Source organism: Nyctereutes procyonoides, unplaced genomic scaffold, assembly GCF_905146905.1.
Source record: "Nyctereutes procyonoides isolate TBG_1078 unplaced genomic scaffold, NYPRO_anot_genome, whole genome shotgun sequence".
Taxonomy (NCBI): Eukaryota; Metazoa; Chordata; class Mammalia; order Carnivora; family Canidae; genus Nyctereutes; species Nyctereutes procyonoides.
Genome location: NW_026575049.1, coordinates 56466331 through 56491644, shown reverse-complemented (window position 1 = coordinate 56491644; position 25314 = coordinate 56466331). Strand labels below are relative to the sequence as shown.

The window sequence follows — 25314 nt, the reverse complement described above, 5'->3', positions numbered from 1 at the left end:
TCACTGCATCACAGGAGATTTCTGGCTGCAGGTTTTTTTGTTTTTTTTTTTTAAATCTCTAACTCAAAATCCAGAGCCCTCAAAGTACTAGCACTGGGTCCTACCTATGTGCATGTATTTAAAAAGATCCTGATAGATCAAGGCTTAATATCACCTGAATTTGGGCTATTACATGGCTCAACATCTTCCCAAATACCCTAAGCGATTTTATCAAATGTGGATGGATGTCAGCTCTGACCTTCAAGGTAAGCAGAAGCATTACCCCTCCCGATGTTATGCCCCTTGCAATATCAACGATAAGCAAATTAGCAGATTGTTATTAATGGAAGGATTTACTCATCGGTGGCAAGCAGTTTTATCAGAAATTGATACTTAAGAAACCGGATTGGTAAAAAAAAATAAAATAAATAAAAAAAAAAGAAACCGGATTGGTGAGCTTTTCATTTTTAATGTGCATATTCAATTTGTTGGTTAAATCTGACACTATAAAACACCTATCAATCTGGCTGAATCCCTAATAAGAATTAAATAAATACATGTACTTTAAACAAAATATAAATGAAATTAAAGTCAGTAAAATCTACCCATGTTCTGATAGACACCTATGCTATGCCATCTGCCTCTCCTATACAGAAAAAACACATACAAGTTCAAAGAAATGTTGAAAATGGCCCCCTCTTGCCACAGAATTTTGCAAAGTCACTCATTTGTCACTTGCTGGCTAAGTGACCATGCCACCTCATTTCACCTTTGTGATCCTCAAGTTCTTCAATCCTCAGGGCAGATATGACACTACCTACTTCAGAAGGCTACTGAAAGGATAAATAATACATATATGAAAGCACATGGCTCATGCTGGAAAGCCCACTAATGCCCTTTGCCCTGTTTTAACGTTATATTCAGTGCAGGAGAAAGAAGCTTGTGCTTGAATTCTTACATCACAGGTATAGTGGACTCATGAGCAATGTGGTGGCAAGGGTGTGACCTCCAATTTCAAACCACACTGCATTGCTCAGGCCTTCACAGCGCCACTGGCCTACCACATGGTGACACAAGCATGACCTATCCTGAACACAGGGCGGGCACGAGTGACTCCAGCACCTCACATTATCAGCCACCCATGGACTTCCTGACCCTGTGGAGAAGAGCCGACCTCCAGAGGCAGGGGAAAGGAAACCACATTATAAGTCCCACACCCACAGGGGAGGATGCTTTCTGAGGAGCTAGGACTGAGGAAGCTGCTTCAAAGCACACTCAAGAAACCATGTAGGCTGCTGCTAGACGTGGTCCAACCGCTCCCTCCATACCTAGCCACGCCCAGGTCCTCCTAGGAAGATAACTATCTCCACAGAAGCAGAGTGGAATGGGACTCCGTGAACACACAGTGAGGTGTGATGGCCAGGCCCACTGCTCCCTCCTCAGTGACACTGAGCAAGTTACCTCATCTCTCCAAGCCTTGCTTTCCTCCTCTGTAAACAGAGATAACATCTATGCCTACCTCTAGCATTCTTCTGTGCCTGCAATGAAGTAATACGTGTAATAAATGGTACAGAGTCAGGTATAAAAGTATTTAACAAATACAGGCAAGTGTTACTGAAAAGGTGTGTTTCCTTCATCAGTGGACACTGAGTGAAACTGAGAACAGAAAGTCTTGCCATTTGTTCCCTGCACCAAAAATTTCTTAAATTACAAATTTGTTTTTCTTTTCTTTTTTTTTTTTCACAGAGAGCTCACACACATTATTGTAACTGATTCTCAAAGCAACTCTGGATGAATAAGGAGGGCAGGACAGGTATTCTCTATTTTGCAGGTGTATAAAGCACCCTCTTCTGCATGTTCACCCACTCAAATCTTATTCCAAAAACTGTATCTGTTTTCCTATCTCTTGACTTGTTTGTGAGCCTCTTGAGAACAGGTATGGAAGTTGTACCCCCAGTGCCTAGCAACAGGATACAGAGAAGTCCTCCATAAGGCTTAACATTGAACAGAGTAGTTTGGTAATGCCAATAATTATTCTAGATCATGGTCTCCCACTCCAACAGGAGTTTTGTTTGTTGGTTTCTAATGCACGAGACCTTAGCAAATAAGTCATGTTGTAAATTCCCATTGGGGAGGAGGAATAAAGAGAGGAGATCACAAATCAACTGCTACATCACTGAATGACCTGTACCTCAGTTTCTTCTTCCAAAAACAACTGGTGAGCAAGAGTTGCTCCTTATCAAAGAAAAATTGAGCAAGAATCCATGACATAACTTATGCCTGCAGACAACTATGAGCTCACAGGAAAATGAGGTAAGAAAGGTCTCTTCAGGATCACTGGATAACAACAATGGTGAAGATGAGATCTGGACCCGCCCTCCCATCTGACTGTAGGGTAGGTAGCACAGAGTCCCTAATGCAGCCAGCTCCAGAGCCCTACCCAGCAGGCTGGTGCTCCATTGCCCCTCCCTTCCCCAAAAAGCCAACTGAATTTACTACCTTGATAAGGGCTGCTGTATGTGGGTCTGTGGCCAAGAACTCCCAGTCAAGCTTGGCTACAGTCAGGCCCAATGCTGAATGAGCAGGACTTTTAAAAATTGCTTCCTTGTGCTCAAATGAAAAAATAACCTCCCGTGTCAAAATTGAAATCATATATATTTGCAGAAGAAAACCAACTTTTTTTTTTTAAGTTTTTTTTTCCCCTCCCCCCCAAGGAGAGGGGAGGTGACTGGAAGCCACTGAGGGCTAGGAAGCAATTCTTTGGCCAAAACTAGTTTCTCATGGCTATTTCTTCAACGGTTTAAAAGGCCAAGCTTGCACATTAATCTGGTATCTACATTTCTGAGGCCCTGCCTCTGTTTGCTTAGAGTATCATTAACTGCCTGGCTTCTAGAAAAACATTACTCATGCTGTATCACTGTGAGCAAAGACATATTTGCAGTTAGAAAAGTTGCCTTCATTTACAGTCACACAATACAAAAACCTGAATGAATGGCTACCACACCCAGAGAACGGATTTCAGTTTCACAGGGTACACTTTTACCTCTCTAGCTAGGTACCTGGATTACATTAGTATGACCCTAACCTCCTGGGTCAACTACTCTTGCTCCATCTCAAAGGGAAAAAGTAAAAACAGCAGCAAGAAGAGACAACCTGATGTCTAATTAACTTGAGTATCTCTCCAAGAACCACAGGCTTCCTTCTCTTCTCCTCACCAAAGTTCAATTCCTCAGCACCCTGCAGACCACAGGGACTACATGAGGGATGTCCCTAGAATCGTATCAAAATTTCATTTTATCAAAAAAACTGACACACATAAGCCGTTCCTGAAGTTCTAGTTCATTTGTCACATCATAGAGTCAAAACCATTACCATGTGATTCACTCTTTCATTCAACACATTATTTATTATGTGGCTGAGGAGGCCACTGTTTTCTCAGGGGAGGAGAGGCCACAGGGAGGAAGAGTGACTAACTCACTTTAAAACAACTATATATATATATATAGATATATATATATGTTACTGCCTTCATCACTCCATTCATTCATTATTCACACGCCAAGCACTAGGAAGGCATAACAGGGATAAGCAAACACACACAGGCGGTGGTGTGTCTTCCGTACTCAGCCATGGGTACTTTCATATATAACTATGGTGACCCACCATTCAGCGTGCCTGGGACATGGGGAGAGTGCTCAGAAGGAACAGCCACGGCTAAAACTAGGATGAATTTGTCAATCAATACGGTGTACTAATTTAGGATTTACAGCCACCCCAGGGGCTACTTATGTTTCCCAGTTTTTAACAGATCAAGAAAACGGGGTCCAGGAAGGTCACTGGTGAAGTCAGGATCTGAATGCTGCCTTATGTGACTCCACGGTCCAGGTGCTTTCCACCACGCTGTGTTTCTGAGAGATAAAATGTCCTAACGCTGAACACCGCCTCCCAACAGCCCTCAGCAGCCCTGTGCACCACGCCACCACCACTGCCAGGGTCTGATCACTTTCCTCCTCTGCTCCCCCGGCCACTCCCACCCAGTCTCCACCACAGACTGTGCAGCTGGGATTTCATCTGCTTGGCAGTTGTTCGCAGATAAAGCATAATCTCCCTCTAGCACTGCCAAGACTGAAGTTTTTATAGTGAGTCGTTTAAACCTCTGCAGGAATAAACGTCTCCTTCAATAGAAATCAGGGCACCATTTTCAAGCATCAGAAACACACTGCACTAGACTCGTACTCACCTCTCAACTCCTATACATTCACACCAGAGATCTAGAGGGACTCATTGGGATTTAACAGTTCAAACAGACTAAGCAGACCTTCAAAGACTTCATATACATTAAAATAGATCTTCAAAGTTTCTCTTAAAAAAAAAAAAAACAAACTAATTCAATACGCCAAGGCCACTCTCTGCACGTCATGGATGCCACCAAAATAAGGCCTATGGTTTGTATAAGGATTTCTGGCCAAACATACACACACTCCAACTAGCCTGTACTTACGCGACAGCTCTCACTCCAAAATTCTATCACAATTACACTCCGTGGGGGGTGGGGGTAAAATTCACCCAAATAATGACCCAGCCTATGTAATTTCCTTACCACCAGAGAAGAACAGAGCCTGCAGACTTTTTATGTTTTGCTCACATTCTTCATGAATAAAGCGTGCCTCAGTGATCCTCAAATTAACTTTCCACTTGCATCATTTCAGCAGTAAAAGAGACTTTAAGGCCAGATCTTTCACAAGGCCTTTGTGAAGCCAAATATAGGCTGGCCTGTGTGTCTCTATGCTACTGTGATTACTGGATTTGCCACTTAAAGGCCCTATGCCTCTTGAAAACAAGGTTGGGGGAGAGAGAGAAAGGCTAAGAAAGGCCTTTCAAAAGCACACACAGTAGAGGCATTCACCAATCTATGGAGGGTGGTTAATATTACTTTGGCTACAGTAGTTCTCTCTGACAAAGCGCTGGATGCTCTGGCTCCAGATGTAACTGCCTTAGATGCTTTTTATGAACTTAAGAGAGCCATACCATTGCGACCTTGAACCTACATCAAAAGTTATCAGACTCAAATGATTGCCGTCAGCCTTGTCTACTTTCTGAAGAGAAACACAAAAGGGGGTGTTTCAGTTGGGTGCATTTTCAGGCAAACCAAACACTTTTCTAACATGCTAAAGGAAACCACACCCAGAACAGGTTTCAGGGTTTGGGTGGGGTAAGATATCCAACTTATGTTCAAAAGACTGGCCCCTGTTGGGCCCTGCTTTGCCATTTGACCAGGACCTGTAATAATGGCTGCCACTGATTACTGAGGGCCCATGTCCCAGTACCATGTACCAGGTACTGGGACAGTTTCCATGGAGAACCTCTCTTACTCTCTTTTTAAATTATTTTATTTTTAAGTAGACTCCACACCCAGTGTGGTACCCAACATGGGGCTTGAACTCATGGCCCTGAGATAGAGAGTCTGATGCTTTTAACCAACTAAGCCACCCAGGCACCCCAAAACTCACTTATTCTTAGGACAATCTTCCTTCATAAAACTTGTATTACCCTCATCACAAGATAAGCGAACAGGCTCAGATTAGTAAAAAAAAAAAAAAACCAAACAAGCAAACAAATAAAAAACAAAAAAACCTGCTCTGATTTGAAAAGCAATTTGGCAGTATTGGGCAAGAGGCACAGAAATAACCAAATACGAAAGTTTATGATATAATGTTAAGTAAAAAACAGAAACAAAACACCAAAAGTTGGAATCAATATTCTAATACTGTTAAATTATATAAGGCATACAGATAAGAACTACTGAAAAGTAAGAATTTGCTCAGAATGCAGTTTTTTTTTTCTTTTTTTTAAAGATTTTATTTTAGAGACAGAGAGCACCTGGAGGAGCAGGGGGAGGCAGAGGGAGACAGCCTCCAGGAGACTCCATGTCTGCTCTGGGCTTAATCCAACCTGAGCCCAAACCAAGAGCTAGATGCTTAACCAACTGCGCCACCCAGGCGCCCCTGGGATTGCAGGATCTTAAACTATTCTCTCCTTTAAAGGTATCATAATTTGACTATGAAATAATTATTATATAAAAAGAATTTTGGAGTAATATAAAGAAAAGCTAGAAATTTAACTTTGTCCACTAATGACCATCAATCCTGCTGTGGTAAGAACATCATCGGAATGGCCTCCTAACTCCTACTACTTTCATTACTTGTGGCCTTTGCCTCAGGGAGGTTCTGGAGTGGTGCTAGAGGAAAAGAGAAGTAACTTATCTCCCCCATCCCTTTTCTTTCTTCTTTAAGCGGCAAAAAACTTCCTGCCAACAAGTTTCAGCAGGTGCTTTTTCTCTCCTACCTAATCAATACCTACTAATTTTAAAGCTTCACCTGTGGACTCACAGGAAATGAGCACTTATCAAGTAACAGCTATTTAGAGTATTTTAAATCCACTTTTACAGCCATACCTGAAGGCATGGGTGAGTTTGAAAGCGGTCTGAAGTCTAATCAAAGGCAAGAAGAGTAACATTGGTTTAATATAGGATAATTTTGCTAAGATGGAGCATGGGCGGAGGGGGGGGGTGTATTTCTGCTCTTAAAAAAAAAAAAAACTTAGAAGTATATAAAAGGTTGAAGTCATAAAGCAGGTATGGACTTAGCAAGACTCTACTTCCCAGAACACCGTGCTGAAATTCTGAAAGAATGTAAAGAAAACAAACCCAGGGAATTTTGTAGTTCTCCATTAATACCAAATGGGTAAATGAAAAGAAGTTGTGCTTTTCTTAACCACACCAATTTCAAAAACTGCAGGATTAGTAAATAGGAAAATCCCAGCCAAATTCTACAAAGACTTACAAAGCTAGGAATTAACCAACCAGGCTTTTAAAGCCCTGTAATCTAGGGTAATACTAAACTTTCTTTAATTAACTATTATACATTTAGATGCAAGATTATTTTTATAGTTACTTTAAAATGCTCTAGTTTACCTAAAAGAAAAAAAAAACATGAAAATCTTACCTTTAATGCATACTTCCTATAAAACACATAAACTTTAAACCTCAGGAAGGTCATAACCCTTCTGGGACTATTTCCCTCTCTGCTCATAAGGGTAAGGAGGCAAGAAGAGACTATTCCAAGGCAGCACTTCTAACACTTTAATATCCATACAAACCACCTGGGGATCATGTTACAATGAAATTCTGACTCAGTAGATCTGGGTGGCTTGAGATTTCTAACAAACTCTCAGATCATCTGTAGACCACACTAAATAACCAGGTTCTAACCTTGCATTCAGAATTTGAGGAGTCTATGCTGTTTCTAAGTTTCTCACCCTACAAACCCAAGAGCCTCCCAAATGGTCTCCAGACTCTTTCTTGACCACTACCCTCTAAAGCAATCATCATACTAAGCCGTCAGACTCACCTTTCTTCGGAGGAAAAAAAAAGAGTCAGAACATATCACTCTCCTATCTAAAATCCTTCAGTGGCTTTCCACCGACTTAACCTGATTTACAGGATCACGTATCCTCTGGCTTTTCAATTATCCTTCTAGTACCCCTCCGACCTGCCCTTTGTCACTCTGCACTCTATAAACTCTGGCCACTCTGAACCTGCTCCACTTTCCTGAACCCTGCTCCATTTTCCTACCCTGGTCCCACACCTCATGGTTCTCTACCTTGGGTCCCTAAAACCTGGAATAAGTTTTTTTGTCCACTTACTTCTATTCCTCAGTAAGCCCAACCAGCATTTCCAGCATTCCTGAAATACACCTCATACACTTCCTAACCAGAGGACAGTTCCCGTAGAAAAGCAGGCAATCAACGAATTTTTGTTAATAAAAATGCAATCCATTTTTAAGAATCGTTTGTATCATTGTATTTCTTAGATTTTTCTTGCTCTGAAGTTGCCCAGTTTAGTGACCAACTACTGAGCTTTTAAATGGCAAGTCCTTTGCACCCATGAACTGGTTTAACAATTGCCAGAATTTTTTTTTTTTTTTTTGAGAGAGCGAGCAGAGGGAGAAACAGACTCCCTGCTGAGCAGGGAGCCTGATGCAGGCCTCAATCCCAGGACCCTGAGATCATGACCCCAGCTGAAGGCAGACGTTTAACCAAGCCACCCAGGTACCCCTGTCAGGGTTTTAATTAAGCCAATCTAGCAAAGGTTACTGAAGGTAGAAAAAATGCTTACTATTCCCTTATCATATTTCATCTGTTATTAGTTTTTCATAACTGGGGGCCTAAAAATTTAAACTTGCCAGGCAAGAGGGAGAAAAGACACCAAGAACTAAAGAAGGCTGAGATCTACCTGACTTACATGCACAAGTGTGATTCCATTTTGAATAGATGTTATGCCTGTAAAGCTATGGTTAACTGAAAACCTAAAGCTCTGTCACTATTTGTGTCATGTTCCAGAAGAGAGGAAAACGAACCCTGAAGTCCATATTTAAATTGCTGTGCCATACTGGACTTCTTAGGAGTTCGTTCATATATAGTAGTTTTCTTTAAAAGAAAATATGATGAAAACAATAACCACACTTGACATTTAAAAAAATTTTTTTTAATTTATTTATGATAGTCCCAGAGAGAGAGAGAGAGAGAGAGAGGCAGAGACACAGGCAGAGGGAGAAGCAGGCTCCATGCACCGGGAGCCCGACGTGGGATTCGATCCCGGGTCCCCAGGATCGGGCCCTGGGCCAAAGGCAGGCGCCAAACCGCTGCGCCACCCAGGGATCCCACACTTGACATTTTATTTATTTTTTTTTTTAATTTTTTTTTTTATTTATTTATGATAGTCACATGCAGAGAGAGAGAGAGAGAGAGAGAGAGAGGCAGAGACACAGGCAGAGGGAGAAGCAGGCTCCATGCACCGGGAGCCCGACGTGGGATTCGATCCCGGGTCTCCAGGATCGCGCCCTGGGCCAAAGGCAGGCGCCAAACCGCTGCGCCACCCAGGGATCCCCCACACTTGACATTTTAAATAGTACGTGGATGTTTCCAAAGAAACATCATATAGATTATGGCATCTGTTGTTCAATGCAACCCTGGCAGGTAAACCTGCAAGGTATTCAGTAAGGGAAGCAGACCGGATCTTCAGATATCCAGGAGGCCTCCCCACTGGCCTCCCTTCCAGATACCAAGTTACTGGGATTTCGGTTTTTCAAGTGAAATGCAACAGATTCTTTACTACGAACCTAAGTGGAACTGAGATGCCTTATGAACTGTTTGCACAACCTGTAGATATTATGATCTTTTAATTTTTTTTTTAAGCTTGGATCTTTCTGGATAGGTCTTCACATCAACTCAGTGGGAAACTGGTGCCTCTGGCAGATGAGGTGGCTGAGGCCTGCAGATGTTAAATGGCTTCTCTAATTTAGGGGGACAGGGGCCATTCCTGACTCATTAAATGCCTTTTCACTACTAAACTATTTTATTCTAAACATACTTCTTCACGACTCTTCATTGTTCAGTAAATCAGATATAATATCTGGTCCCATTTAGGAGTGATCCACGCAGTTGGTTCCTCCCCATCACTAAATCACAAAGATTGTAGGAATGACCCAATAAGGGAGGATTTCTCAAACTTAAGTGTGCATCAGAGCCACCTGGCAGGCTATAAAAACACCAACTGCTGGGCCCCACCCCAGAGTTTCAGAAGTCTGGCCTGAGAAATTATATTACTAGCAAGTTCCCAGATCACATCGATGCTGGTCTGGGGACCTCCTTTTGAGAACCACTGCAATAAAGCCGTCCATAATAACAGTTTCATTTATTTACTCTTTAACAGACTTGGTAACTGCTATGTGTAGAACAGGTTACATCAGGCATTTGTCTTTATGCCCCTAAAACTCTGTGAAATGTAGAAAAAAACAAAAAGGTAAATAAACTGCACCCAAAAGCAGTTATGTGAAAATGACAAAATAAACAAGAACTTAAACTTTAAATCTTGCAGTAAGGGAACCCGAAGAGAGATTCTGACCTCCCCTCTTTGTGGGAACACTCAGAACTAAGTGGCATCTAAACTGGAACTCAAAAGTAATAATCCTGACTAAAGAAATAACTCCCAGTGCAAGAAACCTTGAGAACAGCCTCTCAAGGGCAGGAAAATGCAGGGTAGGTTTAGGGGATCCTGAGTGCTGTTGAGGAAGGAGTAGCAGGAGCTGGAGATAGGAAGGTCAGCTAGAGTCAACTCCCAAACTTTTACACAGAAGACAGCTCTAATCAGGGCCCAGCTTTAGGAAGACCCAACAGTTGTTGTGGGGGTGGAGAGGGGAGGGGTAAGACGGTAAAGAGACTAAAAGAGACGTAGACGCAGTGAAGGCCCTAGGCATGTGAAGAGGGGAGAAGAAAGAGTAGAGTCATCAGAAAACTTCCTGAGCAGTCAGGTCATTCAATTTGTAAGAAAAATGGTCTCTTTTCCTCAAAGGGAGTTATCGATCACCTCCTCTTCTTCCTAGCTGGCCTCCAACAGTCCTTCTAATGGAGATCCCAGTCAGTGAACTTAAGCTAAAGGAATCATTATACTCTTGACCATCAGAGTTCCTGGCCCACCAAAAACTGAGAGCACCACATGTCCAGAAATCTGAGCAGTCCTGAGCTCGTTAATTTTCCATGCCACCAGAACGCATTCATGATATCTAGGGAAAGGGTGATGTGGCTCATACCTAACCCACTTTGTGGTCCTGGACCCTTCAAATGTGGAACCAGAAAACCTGGATTCTGAAGATGTAGCTTCACACCAATTGATTTGAATCAAATGATCTGCCTATCTACCTATATGAAATAAGAATATCTACCCCAAAGAAATATTATTAATAATAAATGCACACTTACTTAGAACTTATTAAGTACTAGATCCCACACTGGGTACTTTGAATAATCTCATTTAGTTAATTACGCAAGACCATACATATTAAAGTTAAGTGCTGTACATATTAATAGTAATTATTACTACATCATTCAAAAAGGATTCTAATTCACAAATCTGTTAAGAACTTCCAAATTTTGAGCTGAAGCTCTGGCAAAAGATATATATATTTTTTAATTGGTGAATTGTCGCACAAAGTTATCTGGCCTTAGAATAGTTATACTATTGGCAGGTATCCAGAGCAAAAAGCCAATCTTTTATGTTTTCGTTAAACCCAAAAACGTTCTTTTAAATCTTGGCCCCCACCCCGCCAAGAGAGTTCTCATTTGTCACCAACTCTTTTCACTGTCACAGTCGGAAATATTTGAAGGCTAATACTTTATATCTAAAACCTTTAAATTTTCTTCATGACAAGAAGGAGGTGTAAGCTCGGCAATCTTATTTCTGTAAGGTTTAAGACATTATGCAATACAAACATCTAGGTACCCTAACAAACTGGCAAGTTCTTAAAAACTTGAAAATAAATTTTCTTCACAATTTGTGGGCATAAGACCAGCAATATTTTTCCCCTAAGAAACCAGGACCCCATCCTCACCCCCTAAAAAATGGAACAAGGCAACTCTGAGAGAGCATGTACTAAATTCCTCTGTAGTCTCCTTCTACGTCCCATTGAAGACCGACTACCCCATAACACTTTCTGGACGAAGGGACAAGTTCATGGAGCCGAAAAGCTAAGAAAAAGAACCTTCTCCAGAAGTATCAGGTGCTAGATGTCAGGGTTAGGCTGCAAAGGCGGCAGAAGAAGTTCATTTTGATGCTTTTCAACTAGATCCTGTCTTCATTACAACTCCACTGCCAGGGCCAAGAGAATCAGTGCTCTCTGGGAAGCAGGCAGACAGGAAAGAGGAATCAGGTTTGGGTGCCTATTTCGCAATATAACCTCATTACTGTTATTATCATTATTATTGTCATTATTGCAGAAATAAAATAACATTTAATATCTAAAAGTCTAGGAGAAGAAGGTTAGAGAACAACAATGTGTGCTGCCTGAGACCAATAATGCCTGCAACCCCTGGTCAAGCTATTTGTCTTCTCATCTTTAAAATCTCACAGGTGTGTTATGAAGGCAAGATACCACATACAAAGCTCCTACTAACATGTCTGGTACATGGTAAGCACTCAATGAAATCTTTTCCCCCATCAACCCCAAAAGAGAAGACAAAAAGCTTTATGGAATAACTGGAATATGAGCAACTTTAGAAATAAATCTACAGGAATGATTTCAATGGGTAAATGGATGAGTGGGGCATTTGAGGCAGAAGGCAAATGGATGAAGCCAAAAACCCTGGGCTTGGTTTTAAGAAGAGCTGTAAGCCTGCCTACCTGGAAGGTTGGATTGGAATGTGAGTGCCAGAATAGGAAGCAGTTGGGGTGGGGCCATATGGGGGAGGGTCCACCGCCAAGTTAAGGAGGTTGGATTTTAACTTACACTTTAGGCACAAGCAATAGCTTCTGAGTACAAGAGCAGCAATAATCTGCTATAAAGAATTAAGCTGGCTGATTTGAAACTGGAGAAAAGGTATTATCAACCTGTTACTACAAACGTTTTTCTAAACACGTGAGGCTAAGTTTTTGTTTCCGCATTTCTCTTTTATTTAAAAAAGAAAAAACTAATCCAACTTTGAAGATACAAAAACAGGCTCTGAAAAAGGTGGTAACTTAATTTTGCAGATGAACAATATGAAAGAGAGAGTGAGCCTGCACTTTGGGTGTGTCTGTTAGGTGTGCTGGGTGTTGGTGGTTAACGTCTGAAGCCACCAGAGGCTGAAGGTCCTGTCTCTTGTCTTATGCCAGGAGTACTAAGTATGAAAGACATCACACCACACTCAGTCCCCTAAATCAGAGTGTAAATAAATTTACTTATTTGCTTACTATCCTAGTAGACCAAACACATTTTAATATCATACTTCCCTTAGCTAGAACATCAAATCTCATCCCCTGGTCCCTCTTGAAATTTTTAGGATTTGTGAAAATATCTGAAAACAGCAAAAATGGAGAAATAGCTCCCACAAAGTCACAGTACTTTCAGGCAGAGACACTAAATGAATGAATTCGTATAACAGGCATTTAAAAAAATCATTTGAAAGGACCAGTTTCCAATACTGGGTTTTAAGTGCTAGGAAGGATGATACTCAAGATTAAAATAAGGGGGGGAGGGATTACTTTGGAGGCATGTATAAAATTAAATTATATGATATAATCTATGTATTATCAAAGATGTGACAACTTGAAGAACAAACACAAGCTGGGGGTAGGGATGGGAAAAGGTGTTAGCAAAAATTTTCCTAAAGTTGCTTAAAATGCCATCAGTTCCATTTGTTGTTACTATGGGGCAAGCCATGTTTGTAATTCTCTTGGGATCCACCATACTTGAAAGTTAATTCACCCTTTCTTCTCAGTTCCTTAACACGGGTGGTTTTCTGTTACAGAAATACCAACACTAAACTTGTGTAACTCCTAAACCACAATGTTTAGAAATAAGAAAGTTATCTGGGCTACATGAAGGAGCAAAAGTCATTAAAAAAAAAAAAAAAAGCCACCACACAAAATGTGAAGTCTACCTCTTTAGAAGGGATTTCCTTGACAAACAGTAAGGAGGTAAAAATATCAGGGGCGCATGGTGATTTTTTTTTTTTTTTAATTTTTCTCTATCCAGAGAAGACAGTTTAAGACATTTCCTGTGTGTAAACTCCACCCTTCTGGGGTAGCAGTTTTACAACCATCCTCAAAGCTTTCAGATAACAGCCTTTTGTTATGGGTGGGCCTATGAGTACACTGCTCCCCACACCTTAAATCTTCCCCCTGGCTTTGCATTTTATCTCACTACAAGGAGTGGGCCAACTGGATGTTGCTAATAGGTTTTCTGATCAAGGATCCACCATCGGGTGCCTCATCCTCCACAGTATGACACGGTGAAGCAGAGAGACTTAGACATGCTTACTAGAGGTACACTGAATTCTCAAAACCTAAAACTATGGGGCTTCCAGCATGGACCCAGAAGAACAACAGACAAAATACCATTACTCTTTCCCATTTGCAAACTGCCTCTACCCCCCCCCCCACCCACCCAAGTTTTTCCAAAAAACAAATTCCACCTTCAAAGAGCTCAAGGGGGAATGAAGCAAAGACACATAACCATTCCCTGGAGGGAATGGAGCTTCTGCTAACTGCCCCAGAATGCAGCATAGACTAGCAAATGTTTAAAATCACGTCCTGTTCTGCCTCTTGTTTTCCAGACAAGTGTCATTACTGTCAACTATTTCACAAGACAAATAAACCTGTGAATGAAATATATCCTCTCTCCTCTTCCCAATGAAAACATTCTAGGACTGAGCTGCTTCCTTCCTTCCTCCTCCTCGCAGGAACCGCGTTTGTGGCTCTGAGAAGAGTTCAAATAAGAAACACAGAGTGTGCAAAGGCCACTGTTTCACAGCGTTAGTTAGAGCCATTCCTGGCCTACAACCGATTCCAGGGGCTTCCAAACGGAAGGAGTTCTGTTTTCAGTTATGAGTCCTTTTTCATGTATAAGCTCTGAGAAACCGCCAGCCAGGCCTTCTGGTTGGGCAGGGACAGCGAAAGGCTGCAGAGGCCACCGCAGCGGTGGGCTACAGGCCCATCATCCCACACGCTGCTGCACACAGGATCCTGCTTTCTATAAAAATATATGCGGTAAAATACTGGATTCATTCAATTATTGGAGACTAATACAGACGCCAAGAAACCTGTAATCGATCCAACTAATCCAACCCATAGCAATGGAATGACAATAACTGGCTTTCATTATAAATTACACAGACTACTAAATTGATGGGAAGGCTCTCCCCAACACAATACATCAAAAGAGTTAAAATTAGGCTTCGGAATCAAAACTGTAATTTACCCAAGGCTTAAGAACAAAAAGACCACTCCCTCCTCCCCTTTGCTATTGTTCTACAGGACTGGGTGTTGAGCAGTGCACTTTACACCTTTAGGATTCCCAGAGGTAAGAGGCTGGGGGGGGGGAGGGGGGCTGGGAGATAGAGGTGACCCAGAATTAAATGTCTGCATACTAATAGGTCTATTACCATTGATCCACTGAGCTGCAAGGATAGCTAGGAGGCCAGAAAATAGGTGCTCAGCGGGTAGTAGCAGATGATACCTGACAACCAAGAGAAGCAAAAGGATGAGAGAGAGAGAAAGAGGGAGAGAGAGGGAGAGAGAGAGAGAGAGAGAGAGAGAGGGAGGGAGGAGAGAGGGAGAGGGGTAAAGAGACTCCAAATGGTGGCTTTTCTAGAGTAGAGAGAGAAACGGTCTCCTTTAAGGAGTGAATGGGGTGCTCGCGGCCAACCAGCGGCTTCAGGGCCGGGCGAGCGGCGGCCCGTCTTCATTAGGGTCACGTACCATACGGCACAAACAGAATCTCGGAACCCCCGTAGGCACAGCCCCAGGGCAGGCCCGGCCTCTGGGAGGCGGGGGCTTACCTTGAAGCTGCTTGAATCTCCCTTCCAGCTGGTTGTAGTTGTAAGGCACCTGCCCCGTGTACGCCGGCGACAGCGGCCCGGAGATGCTGGACGTCCTCTGCAATTCCATTACGCGCGGCGTAGCGCCCCGGCGGGCTGCCCCGAGGAACTCCCGCTGCGGCCCCCTCCAACCCCCATCCAACACGCAGCCGCTTCCGCACGCCTCGGCTCCCGGCCCCGGCGCAAAGGGCTGGACCCTAGGCAAGCCCCATTCCGGTCTGAAAGTCCAGCAGACGGACCTGATCGCGAGTCGGCTGCAGGAGAGTCCACCTTAGCCCGGCCAGGAGTCACCGCTCCGGGGTCTAATTCCTTCCTTGTTGCTTTCCTTCCTTTTGTGGCTCCCGACCAGAAGCTTAAAATAAATTGCCGAGGAGGGGCGGGAGGGCGGAGGGAGGGAGGGAGGGAAGGAGGTGCAAGTCCTACTTTAAAAATATTCTAAAATATGGCCAATCCCGAGCGTGCCCGGGTCGCCGCGCCCGGGAGCTCGCGGGAGCAGCACACACACCTCCTCCCGGCTGCCCGCGGCGGCCGCCGGTTTGTAATTCAATCGGGAGCCACTCTCCGTGCGCCGGGCGGTGATGTCACCTGATTAGCATAACAGCGTTGTGGGGGAGACGCAGGCCGTACCACGCGGAGGGGCGCGGAGGGGCGCGGGGAGGCCGCCCCCCACCCCCGCCCCGCCCCGCGCCGCCCCGCCCCGCCCCGGGCGCCCAGCGCGGCCGCGGCCGCCGACCCCGGCCGGGCCCAGGACGCGCCCGCCGCCGGGCTACTTCCCAAACAAAGCTGCCGCAATTGCGATCTTTTGTTGGGAGCCTCCGGGAACGCAAAAGTCTCCGCTTACTATCACCGGAAAAGGCGGCGGCCCGGCCGGGCGGGCAGCGCATCCCCCGCGCGGCGTCTGCGGGCAGCGCGGCCACGCGGGCAGGCGCACCTGGGCGGCGGGGCGGCGGGGCGGGGCGGCGGGGCGGCGGGGCGGGGCGGCGGGGCGGCGGGGCGGGGCGGCGGCCCGCGTGCGAGCGAGCCCGGGGCCGCAGCCGGGGAGGGGCACGCTCGGCGCACGGAGCGGTCCCTCCCGCCGACTCGCGCTGGGCGGGAGGCCGGCAGCGCGGGCCTCGCACGCGAGCTCCAGGCTGCGCCGACCCGAGCACGGATCTGCAAGGCATTGTGGGAGAAAGGTACGCGGGCAGGTAGACTCCGCGGGGGTCCCCGCGCGCGCCCAGGGGCTTCCGAACCCACGGGGGAGGCGACCGAACAGAAACGACCCCTCCAATCCTACCGTGATCTGTAAAACGAGGCCCCTGAAACTTTTGCTTTCTTCAAGATGTTAAAGCCCTCTTTTATTTTCCTCCCATCAGTCTCAACCAAAATTAAATTAAATTAAAAATCCTCGACAAAGAACAGTGATCAGAATGTATCTGGGGGGAAACAACTGACCCCAGTTTTTAATTCCCACTTCCTTACCCCCCCCCCTTCTCTCCCCACCCCTGCAACTCACTACCGGCAGACAACAAACCACACATTTTGGCTTTTCCACATGGAGCCCCTGCAGCAATACTCACTGAAGACGGTAATTTCGTTCCTAAGGGATTCCAAACTGCAGCGAAGAGGTGGGCCTTCCCTGCAGGATCACTTTAGGCCCCAGGGCACTTGTAATTCAAGCAACTGCATCCTGTCCCAAGCCGGAGTTAAACCTTAAAGACTAGCCTAACTGCTCAGCTGAACAACTCCCATTCCTAACATCTACGGGACAGGCTTTTAAATACATCCAGTGTCCACCTTTAGCTCTGTAAAGCGAGGTCCTGGATTTGAAGACATTTCTCCGTATCCAGGATGTAATTTCTAAAGCCTTTTTAACCGCCCACAGCTGCAATTCACAATGCTGACAGACAGGAATGTAGCAAAATGTGGGGTTACTGGAAGAAGCACTGGACTAGGATTCCCAAGACCTGAGTTTCTAGTCCTGGCCAAGGCTCTTAATCATCTATGACCTTAGAAGAAACCCTGGATGCCCTCTAAATCTTCAGTGTCGGGGATAATGAATACCTACCTCTACAAGGTCAATGAAGGAATGATGTGAAAATACCCTGACAACCATCATACCTTTCAAAATTAGGAGTGTATTTTGAAAAATACACCTCTTGCGTATTTTCCCTCACATATCACATCAAAGCCACAGAAAGTAGAATGGAGGGGCACCCTGGTGGCTCAGTCAGTTAAGTGTCAGCCTTTGGCTTAGGTCATGATCCTGGGGTCCTGGGATGGAACCTTGCATCGCTCCATGGGGAGCCAGCTTCTCCCTCTCCCTCTACTCCCCCTGCTTGTGCTCTCTCTCTCTCTCTCTCTCTCTCTCACTCTCACTGTCAAATAAATAAAATCTTAAAAAACAAAAAAGTAAAATGGAGAATTTTCTTAAGATCTTAACAGGCCTTCTTCACTATTAAATACATTCTATATTAATATTAAATGCACTTCACTATTAAATATGAAGCGTTAAGTCTCTAAGAGTCCAGCTGTGGGCCGAGACAATGAGACTGCAAAGTGCTTGCCGATTTACAATGCTTTATTTTTAATCTTTAAGCCACTTAGTGAATAGAGTATGAGTCACCACTCTTGGAGTCTCCCTTTCAGCTCCCTGTGGTATGGGGAAGTAGGTGAAATAAGCTTTCTAATTAGCTAGGTTACGTACTAGGTGATGGGGTAGTAGTATAGCCACACTCAATAATAAAGAGCAGACTCAGAACAAGCCAGGCAGAGTGAACACATGCCAAGTATTGGAAAGAAAGATTTTGAGGCTAGGGCACAATTTAATAACCCTGCAGGGACAGAAGGTGATAAGTGGGAATCTATTTGGTGTGATGGGGCAGGGGAAGAAGAGGTCACAACCCTAATGACTCATCTGACCACCTCCAACTCAACAGTGGGGAGGAGGTAAAGGAAGGCCAGACGCACTCACTCCTTATTCCATTCAGTATTTACTGGACGCCAACTGTGCGCAAGGCACACTGCCCAGGGGAGGATTCAGAGATGACCGGGAGAGTTCCTGGCCAGAGGAGATGGGACAAGTATGCAAACAGACAGCAGAGAAACGGGGTAAGGAAGGCAGCTGTAAGAGTTCAGAGGGTTAAGGGAGACACTACTGCCTAGGGAGGCACTACTCTAGGAAGACAGGGAGAAACAATCCAGGAGGGACTGGCATTGTGACCAAACCTTGAAACACAGGTAGAGTATCAACAGGCTGGGAAAGGGCAAAGCCTCCTCTCCTAGTGAGGAGTGGCTGGGAAGCAATACAAGTAAAGGCACCAACAGGACTGTCCCAGGAACAGTACCAGCGAGTGCTGCGGTTTGACTGGAGCATAAGGGACTGTCAGGCAGGAGGGTAGCCCTGAGGGTACTAAGCCTGGGCTGGAAACCACAGGAGACTTTTCGGCCAAAGGAGGATGGGGTCTGGGTCGGGCTCTAGGGAAGATTAATGTGGCAGTGGTCAGCCAGGATGGGCAGAAAGGAGAGAGAATGCAAGCAGCAAGGTCACTCGGGTGGTGACTGGCATTCTCTGGGTCAAAGGACTAGTCAGTGTGAGGCAATAGGAACAAAAAGGAATGGACTGATGCAAGAGTTAATCCACAGGACTCTGGTAACCAACTGTCCGTGGGTGGGAGGTTCAAAGGCTATGGTTGCAGAAGACTCTGGGCTGTTTAGAACTGGCTGTGGGGCGTAGGGAAGGATTGAACACTTCTTTTTGGATACACTGAATTTGAGTTACCTGCAATACTGAGGGGCGGCAACACCAGAAGTCGCCAAGGAGGTGGAGCAGGAGATCAAGGCTGAGAATAGAGTCCCATGCAGTGAGAGAGACTGCCGTGGGCTTAAACCTGGGAAGGTAGGTAAGAGGCAAGTGGCTGTGCAGAGAGCCCTGGGGAAGGCCAGGGTCTGTGAGGAAGAAGAAAAAACATTGGAGATACCAAAGAGCTATGGAATGACACTCCAAGAGAAGAAAGAGATACTTTAAAAGGGGGGGGGGGAGTACGAAGGCATCACAGGTTACAAAAAGAAGGAGGAACAAGAAGTCAGAGAAGACGTGATCTAGTATGTGAATGAAGAGGTCAGTGGAGTAATAAAAGCTTAAACAAGGTTAGAAGGAATGAGAGAATGAGAAGCAAAGAGAAGAAGAGCAAGAAGGTAGAGGTGGTGGAAGGAATGGGAGTGGAAGGAGCAGGGGAAGGGGCTCTGGGCCAGGGTCCAGCTGAGCTCATCCTCTGTGCACAGGTTTCACCCCTGAGTTGGTGTAGGAAGGAAAAGGCCGGTGGGGAAAAGGGCTCAAAGGTATGGGGCTCAGCCTTAGCCAAGAGCAGATACCTTTACCTTCAGAGGCAGAAGGGAAAGGACAGGGACATTGTGAGGAAAAGAATAAATTTAAAGGAATTTACCCAAGTCTAACTTAAGAAAGCAAGAGGCCAGAGGTCCTACCCACAGTTTATCAGTAGTGCTCTAAGAAGAACCCTGAAGACGACACCTATGGCAAAAACACACAGCATGTGGAAGGGAAGATGAAGGGGAGGCAAGATAGTTTTCGGAATGCTCAGTAGTCAACCACGCTTTCTGCAGAAACAGACCCTGTGATTTCAGTATCCCCTCTATCTTTTCTCATCTAAAAAACTAGTGTCTCTCACCCAGGCCAGGGAATATCAACACACGTGGCCAACTCTGAGAAGCAGTTGTGCCTGCCTTCCAGCTGCACCAAGACCCCAAGGCGTAGTGAAAGGTGGCCACAACGGACCGGCACAGTCAGCTATGGGATCAAAGCAACTGAAGGCCAAGCAACGTGTATCCATCATCCTTGTGGTGCCAGAATGGCAAAACCAAGTCCCCGTGGTTATTTGCAGACAGCACAAATTAGAAGTGCTGGGGTGTGCTGAAAGACCCCAGGCCAGAGTACTCCAGTTCACCCCACCTCCTGAGTGCCACGAAGAAGCAGAGTAATTGCAAGTGTGTCTAACCCTTGCTGGGCCTTAGTCCTCGCCTAGAGATCAAACAGGTTGGAGTCTACAGTCAAAAGAAATTTCTTCTGATACTAAATGTTTATTAGTGATAAGTAATCTCCCCTCTCTTGGAGACTATTGTTGTAGTCCCAATTATCATCCATCTCCATATAAACAATTGGCCATAATAACAGTATCACATTACTACAGCACTTTGTAATTTAGAAAATGCTTTCACATACATTTTCTCAACCGACTATACCTATGAGGTAGGTATTGTGTCCATTTTGCAGACAAGGCAAATGAGATTCAGAGACATACTATGCCTTGCCCAGGGCAAGGTGATGAATGGCAGAGCCACACTTGGGCCCCAGACTGACCAAATTTAGCCCTACTTATCCCATGTACTTTGAGTTTAATATCTGCTTACTAATGGTTTGTAAGCTTTTCAGAAAAACCTTAAAAAACTTGTTAAATGGCTCCAAGATACTTAAAACCCAAGCAAGCCTCCACAGGGACTTCTCCAACACTTAGTTGGGGTCAGGAATAGGCATGTTTTCTGCTAATTCTCACAGAATTTCTACTCTGAGGGTTCTCTTGTTGTGAGTGGGTTTTGTTCTTTTCTCATACGTGAAGGACCTCTACACTAAGATCCTGTATGATTTAGCATGTAGCATATGAATGGGAGCACTAAGGGATGAGATTAAGCCAACGAACGTTTGTTCCAAGAGGTTTTATGAAGTCTGAGAGGTTAAAAATAAATGAGAAAGAGAGAGAAGAAAAAAGACAAACACTTTCCCTGCATTACAGCAAGTTTCAAAGGGTAAACTATGGAGTGTTCATTTCCTGAACATCTAAACATTAGCAAGACTGCAATGCCTGGGAGAGGATGGCCAACAGGCTAAGATGTGATGGGGTGTGTACACATTCAAGAACTTGAAAAACCAACCCAAGAGCTGGGCAAGAAGGGGTGGGAACAGGGAGGGACAGAATTCAAGGCTTCACATATAAACTGTTTTTGTCAAATTTTCTGCCCTTTCCAGATCGGCCTTTCCTTCATCTGCACAAGAGCTGGACGACCACAGCCAATTTCTCCTGAGTGTTTCTTTATAGGAAACCAAAATAATTTTACTAAAATAATCCTCTTCCGCTGGTGTGGCCAGATAGAGATGCAGGCTCCAAATTATGCCAGTGCATTTACGCTCCCTGGAGCTGAAGCTTATGTGATCTGTCTCACCTCTCTGGCCCACCCACCGTCTTTTCCAACCAGCCTCCTGCCAACTTCTCCCAGTCTTGTGGGCATTCTTTTTCTGCCTCCCCTCTACTGTATAATGCCCAGAGAGCCTCCTACCCTCTTACTACCTACTTACCACTGTCCTTTCTCCCAAAGCCTGCCTCAGTAAGTGTATTCTCAAAAACCCATCCCTCATTCAAAGGGAAATTCCCCATGTACCAGAAAGCTCAACCAACTAATCAAACATACCACCATGAATCCAGTCAAAAATAGAAAACAGAATTACCAGAAACCTTCTTCCCCTGCCCTCCCGAAAAAAAAAAAAAAAAACAAACAATTTTCAAGAAGCCCCACTATGAGAACACATCTCTGTGCCACTGCTAGCTCCTGCCACCCCTTCCAGAACATCTCCCTTTCTCCCCAGCAGCACCTTGCACACAAGACCCACAGCCTGGGCAGCTGGAAGCAGTCAGCAGCGCTTCCTTAGGACCTTATGGGCTCCTGGAGATCAGAGCTTAGATCATTCCCCTGCTTCCTCCCAGAGCACCACCCACAGAGCATTTGGGTCAGGGTTTAGAGGAAGAAAGATGCTTAAAAACTGACTTGGGATCTAGGAATCTGGCTCTGCTACTTTCTAACTCTCAGTCCCCGAGCCTAAGATGTTGACACAATAACGGGACCAACTTCACAGAGTTCTTCTGTAACGGAGAAATGTTTAGTAAAGTGAAATGTTGGGAAGACAGCCACGAGCTGTCTGAGCAGCTAGGATTTAAACTCCTCACAGAGGAAATTTCGAAAACTAATTCTACCATCACCTTCAGCCAACTCTTCAACCAAGGAGACTACTGGCTGGAAGATATTGTAGGTTTCCTGTACCATCACTCATCTCAGGCCAGGGCCTGGAGTGGTACCCCTCTGGATTTCTGGACAAGGGCAATTCAGAATGTAAGACCAGTCCTCCACCTGGGAAGTACTCACAAACCCCATTCCCTTCTCTTTCACTTACCCCATTTTGCACTGGGAAAGGCATATTCAAAATCATATTTTATAATAAAAATAAAGCAGTAATACCTCACGGATAACAAGAACACAACATTCACTATGAAACAAGTTAAAAAGGGCCTATGTTTTTACAAAGGCCAATGTTTGAGGTGAGGCTAACATTTGATATTTCAGGACTTAGAATACCCAGACGAAAAATTAAACGGAAGACTAAAGGCATTTTTCATCTCCAGCAACTGCTAGCTCTGTTCCCTGGAGGATATGGATTTTTTCTCACACACACACACACACACACACACACACACACACACACGCATCCCTTCTACAAAATTATCTAGTTACACAGCTGCATCTGAAATACCAGAACAAATCTAATTCCCATTTATATCTTTAGTCCATTTCTTGTTTAGCTGGTCACAGCAGAAACGAATATAAAGTACCTGATATCTCTGCTGAGAAGGAGAAAAACGGCAAGTTACACTCAATAACAAGTACCCAAGGAATGTAGTTTATTGAATAATCTACCCCAGCCAAACCTTATCCCTGCATTCTTATCGCGTCTGTTACCTGCACATGCAAAGCTCCCCTGTATGGGCAAAAGAATGCCCCAGTCCAGAGGCCCCACCTTTGGCAAACAGGTGTTGCTATGCCTGTGAATAAAACACCACCCAGAGCCAAGACTGGGCTCCTCTGCTACAGGCAGAGTGGTTCAAAGGAAAAGAACATCTGAGGAATGCGGCTGGGGCCAGGCCTGCTCTTGCCCAGGATTTTCGGTTCTGCTTCCCACCTCCAACATGGAGGGATAAAGGCTGACACACACAGGTGTTCACGGCCATCGGGCCAGAGTTTTACAAGGAAGCAGATGGGGCAGTGAGAAGACGCCGTTTCCTGGTAGCATGACTCATGGGTAAAAACTGGAAGAGAGGAGCTACAAATCTACTAGTGAAAATAGGCCTCTGGACCCTGCCTTCAGGTCTTCATACCCGCGTTACCTTTTCCAGAAGCTTACCATAGATTGGCTGTAATGAGAAAAGGTGAAAGCATGTTAAACAGGCACGCAAAGAGGGAAGAAGAGGAAGTGAAGGGATGCAAGCCTCATCGTCAGGGCACAAGCCCCATACCTCCTGGTCTACAGAGAGTAAAAGTCAACCTATCTAACATGTGCTCAGGCCCATCTGGGAACACAGGCCACTGGAGGGACCCACCAAGTTTGGAGAAGTGATTTCTTCTCTGTAGGCACTGTCAACTAAGCTAAGAAAATAGGTCATTTGAATGGACAGATGGGTGGGGGAACACACACACACACACACAGTAGCGTATAACAAATGCAAGTTAGTGACAGTAACAGTGACAATTACAGAAAGTACCATTCCGAATGGATCAATACCATCTCTCTTCTTGGCTGAGATAAAAACAGAGCGAAGTAGGGTTTCTCCCACACGAACACACTCTGTGGCTCTACTGTCTTATCTGCAATTTTAATGTGGCTTCTAGCCAAATCCCTGCCAACAAGTGCCACAGTAACATGAGAGAGAATAGGTTATTGTATTTGTTAATTAGGGGTGGGAGTGAGGGGGGGGGTTATTTCTTCCTCTTTGAAAAACAGGTCCTGATTATCCAGTTGTAGGGCTATGGAACACTGTGTGCGGCCCTGGCATGTTAAAATGTGAAATATTTTAAGGGTGCAGTCATTTCTTCCTCCTCAGCACCTGAGCTTCTGCCAATCTCTTAACGAGATAACACAGCCTCCTTCCCACAAGACTTCGCTAGGCAGCCACTCACTGGGCACGGGCCCTGAATAATTCATGGACAGCCTGGTCACTCAGGAGCGCCAAGGCCCGCCAGCTGCCATTAGCTGGGAGGCAGACTCCAGGCTTGCTTACTATGAAAGAATTACCGACTATCGACTACCTCTGACCTTCTTTACAGAAACAAACGACTCTTCCCACTTTTCTTCTCTCCATTTTTAACTAGGTACTTTCCCCTAGGTCAAAGTAACTTCTACTCTAAGGAAGACAGATCCCAAGTACTGATGGGGTGAAAACGTGATGCCCTCAAACAAAAGCATTGGTCAGGGTGTCACTTCCCCACTCCGGACGCTGAAATGACAGGGGTAAAGGACCAGACACTGTGCAAGACACGACAGATACTCAATATTTAAATGCCAGTCCTCGGTCCCTTCCTCTTCCTTGTCCCTCTGCTTCAGCTAAGCTTGATCCACATCCCACTACCTGTTTTGGGCTTTCCTATCTCCATACCACTGCTCTGGGTGCTCCCCTTCCTTTGTCTAAAGTCTATCTATCCTCTAAGCGAAGCTCAAAACTTCCCTCCTCCGGGAGGATTTCCCAGATTATCCCAGCTAACATGATTGCTCCTTCTCAGAAACCCTATACCAGCACCGTCAACCCCCCTTGTCTGGCACCTATCATGCACTGCCCTAGAGTATTGCTTTTCTTGTGCACCTGTCTTATCAACCTAATTAAAATAATGAAAAGTGCACCAGTCACAGACTCGAGAGAAGTGAAAAATGGAATCCAGTCTCAGCTTTTGTCACTAACTGGCCTCGTGACCCTGAGCCAGTCCCTTGGTTTCTCTAATTTTCTCCCTAAAAACCAGGGGATCTGAAATTGAAAAGCTCTATAGTTCTCTGGATATAATGCTCTTGGAAATACATCACAACTTGTTTTAGGGCAGATACAATTCTTGGATAAC

The 25314-nt window shown here is 45.0% G+C and overlaps 1 protein-coding gene across 4 annotated transcripts in view; it reads right to left on the bottom strand.

Annotated features, from left to right (window-relative positions):
• SPTBN1 (spectrin beta, non-erythrocytic 1) overlaps nucleotides 1-25314 on the bottom strand; it is a 199436-nt gene that overhangs the window by 93777 nt on the left and 80345 nt on the right. The window contains exon 1 of one of the 4 annotated variants that reach the window (XM_055329368.1): nucleotides 16950-17204. The exons of 2 other annotated variants lie outside the window; for them this stretch is intronic. Coding sequence is in view for 1 of the 2 variants with exons in the window: in XM_055329367.1 (XP_055185342.1) it covers nucleotides 15352-15460 (109 nt within the window). In the remaining variant the exon portion in view is untranslated. Of the gene's footprint in view, nucleotides 1-15351; nucleotides 16013-16949; nucleotides 17205-25314 lie in introns of those variants that run through there. One more of the 4 variants, XM_055329367.1, reaches the window with a different exon arrangement.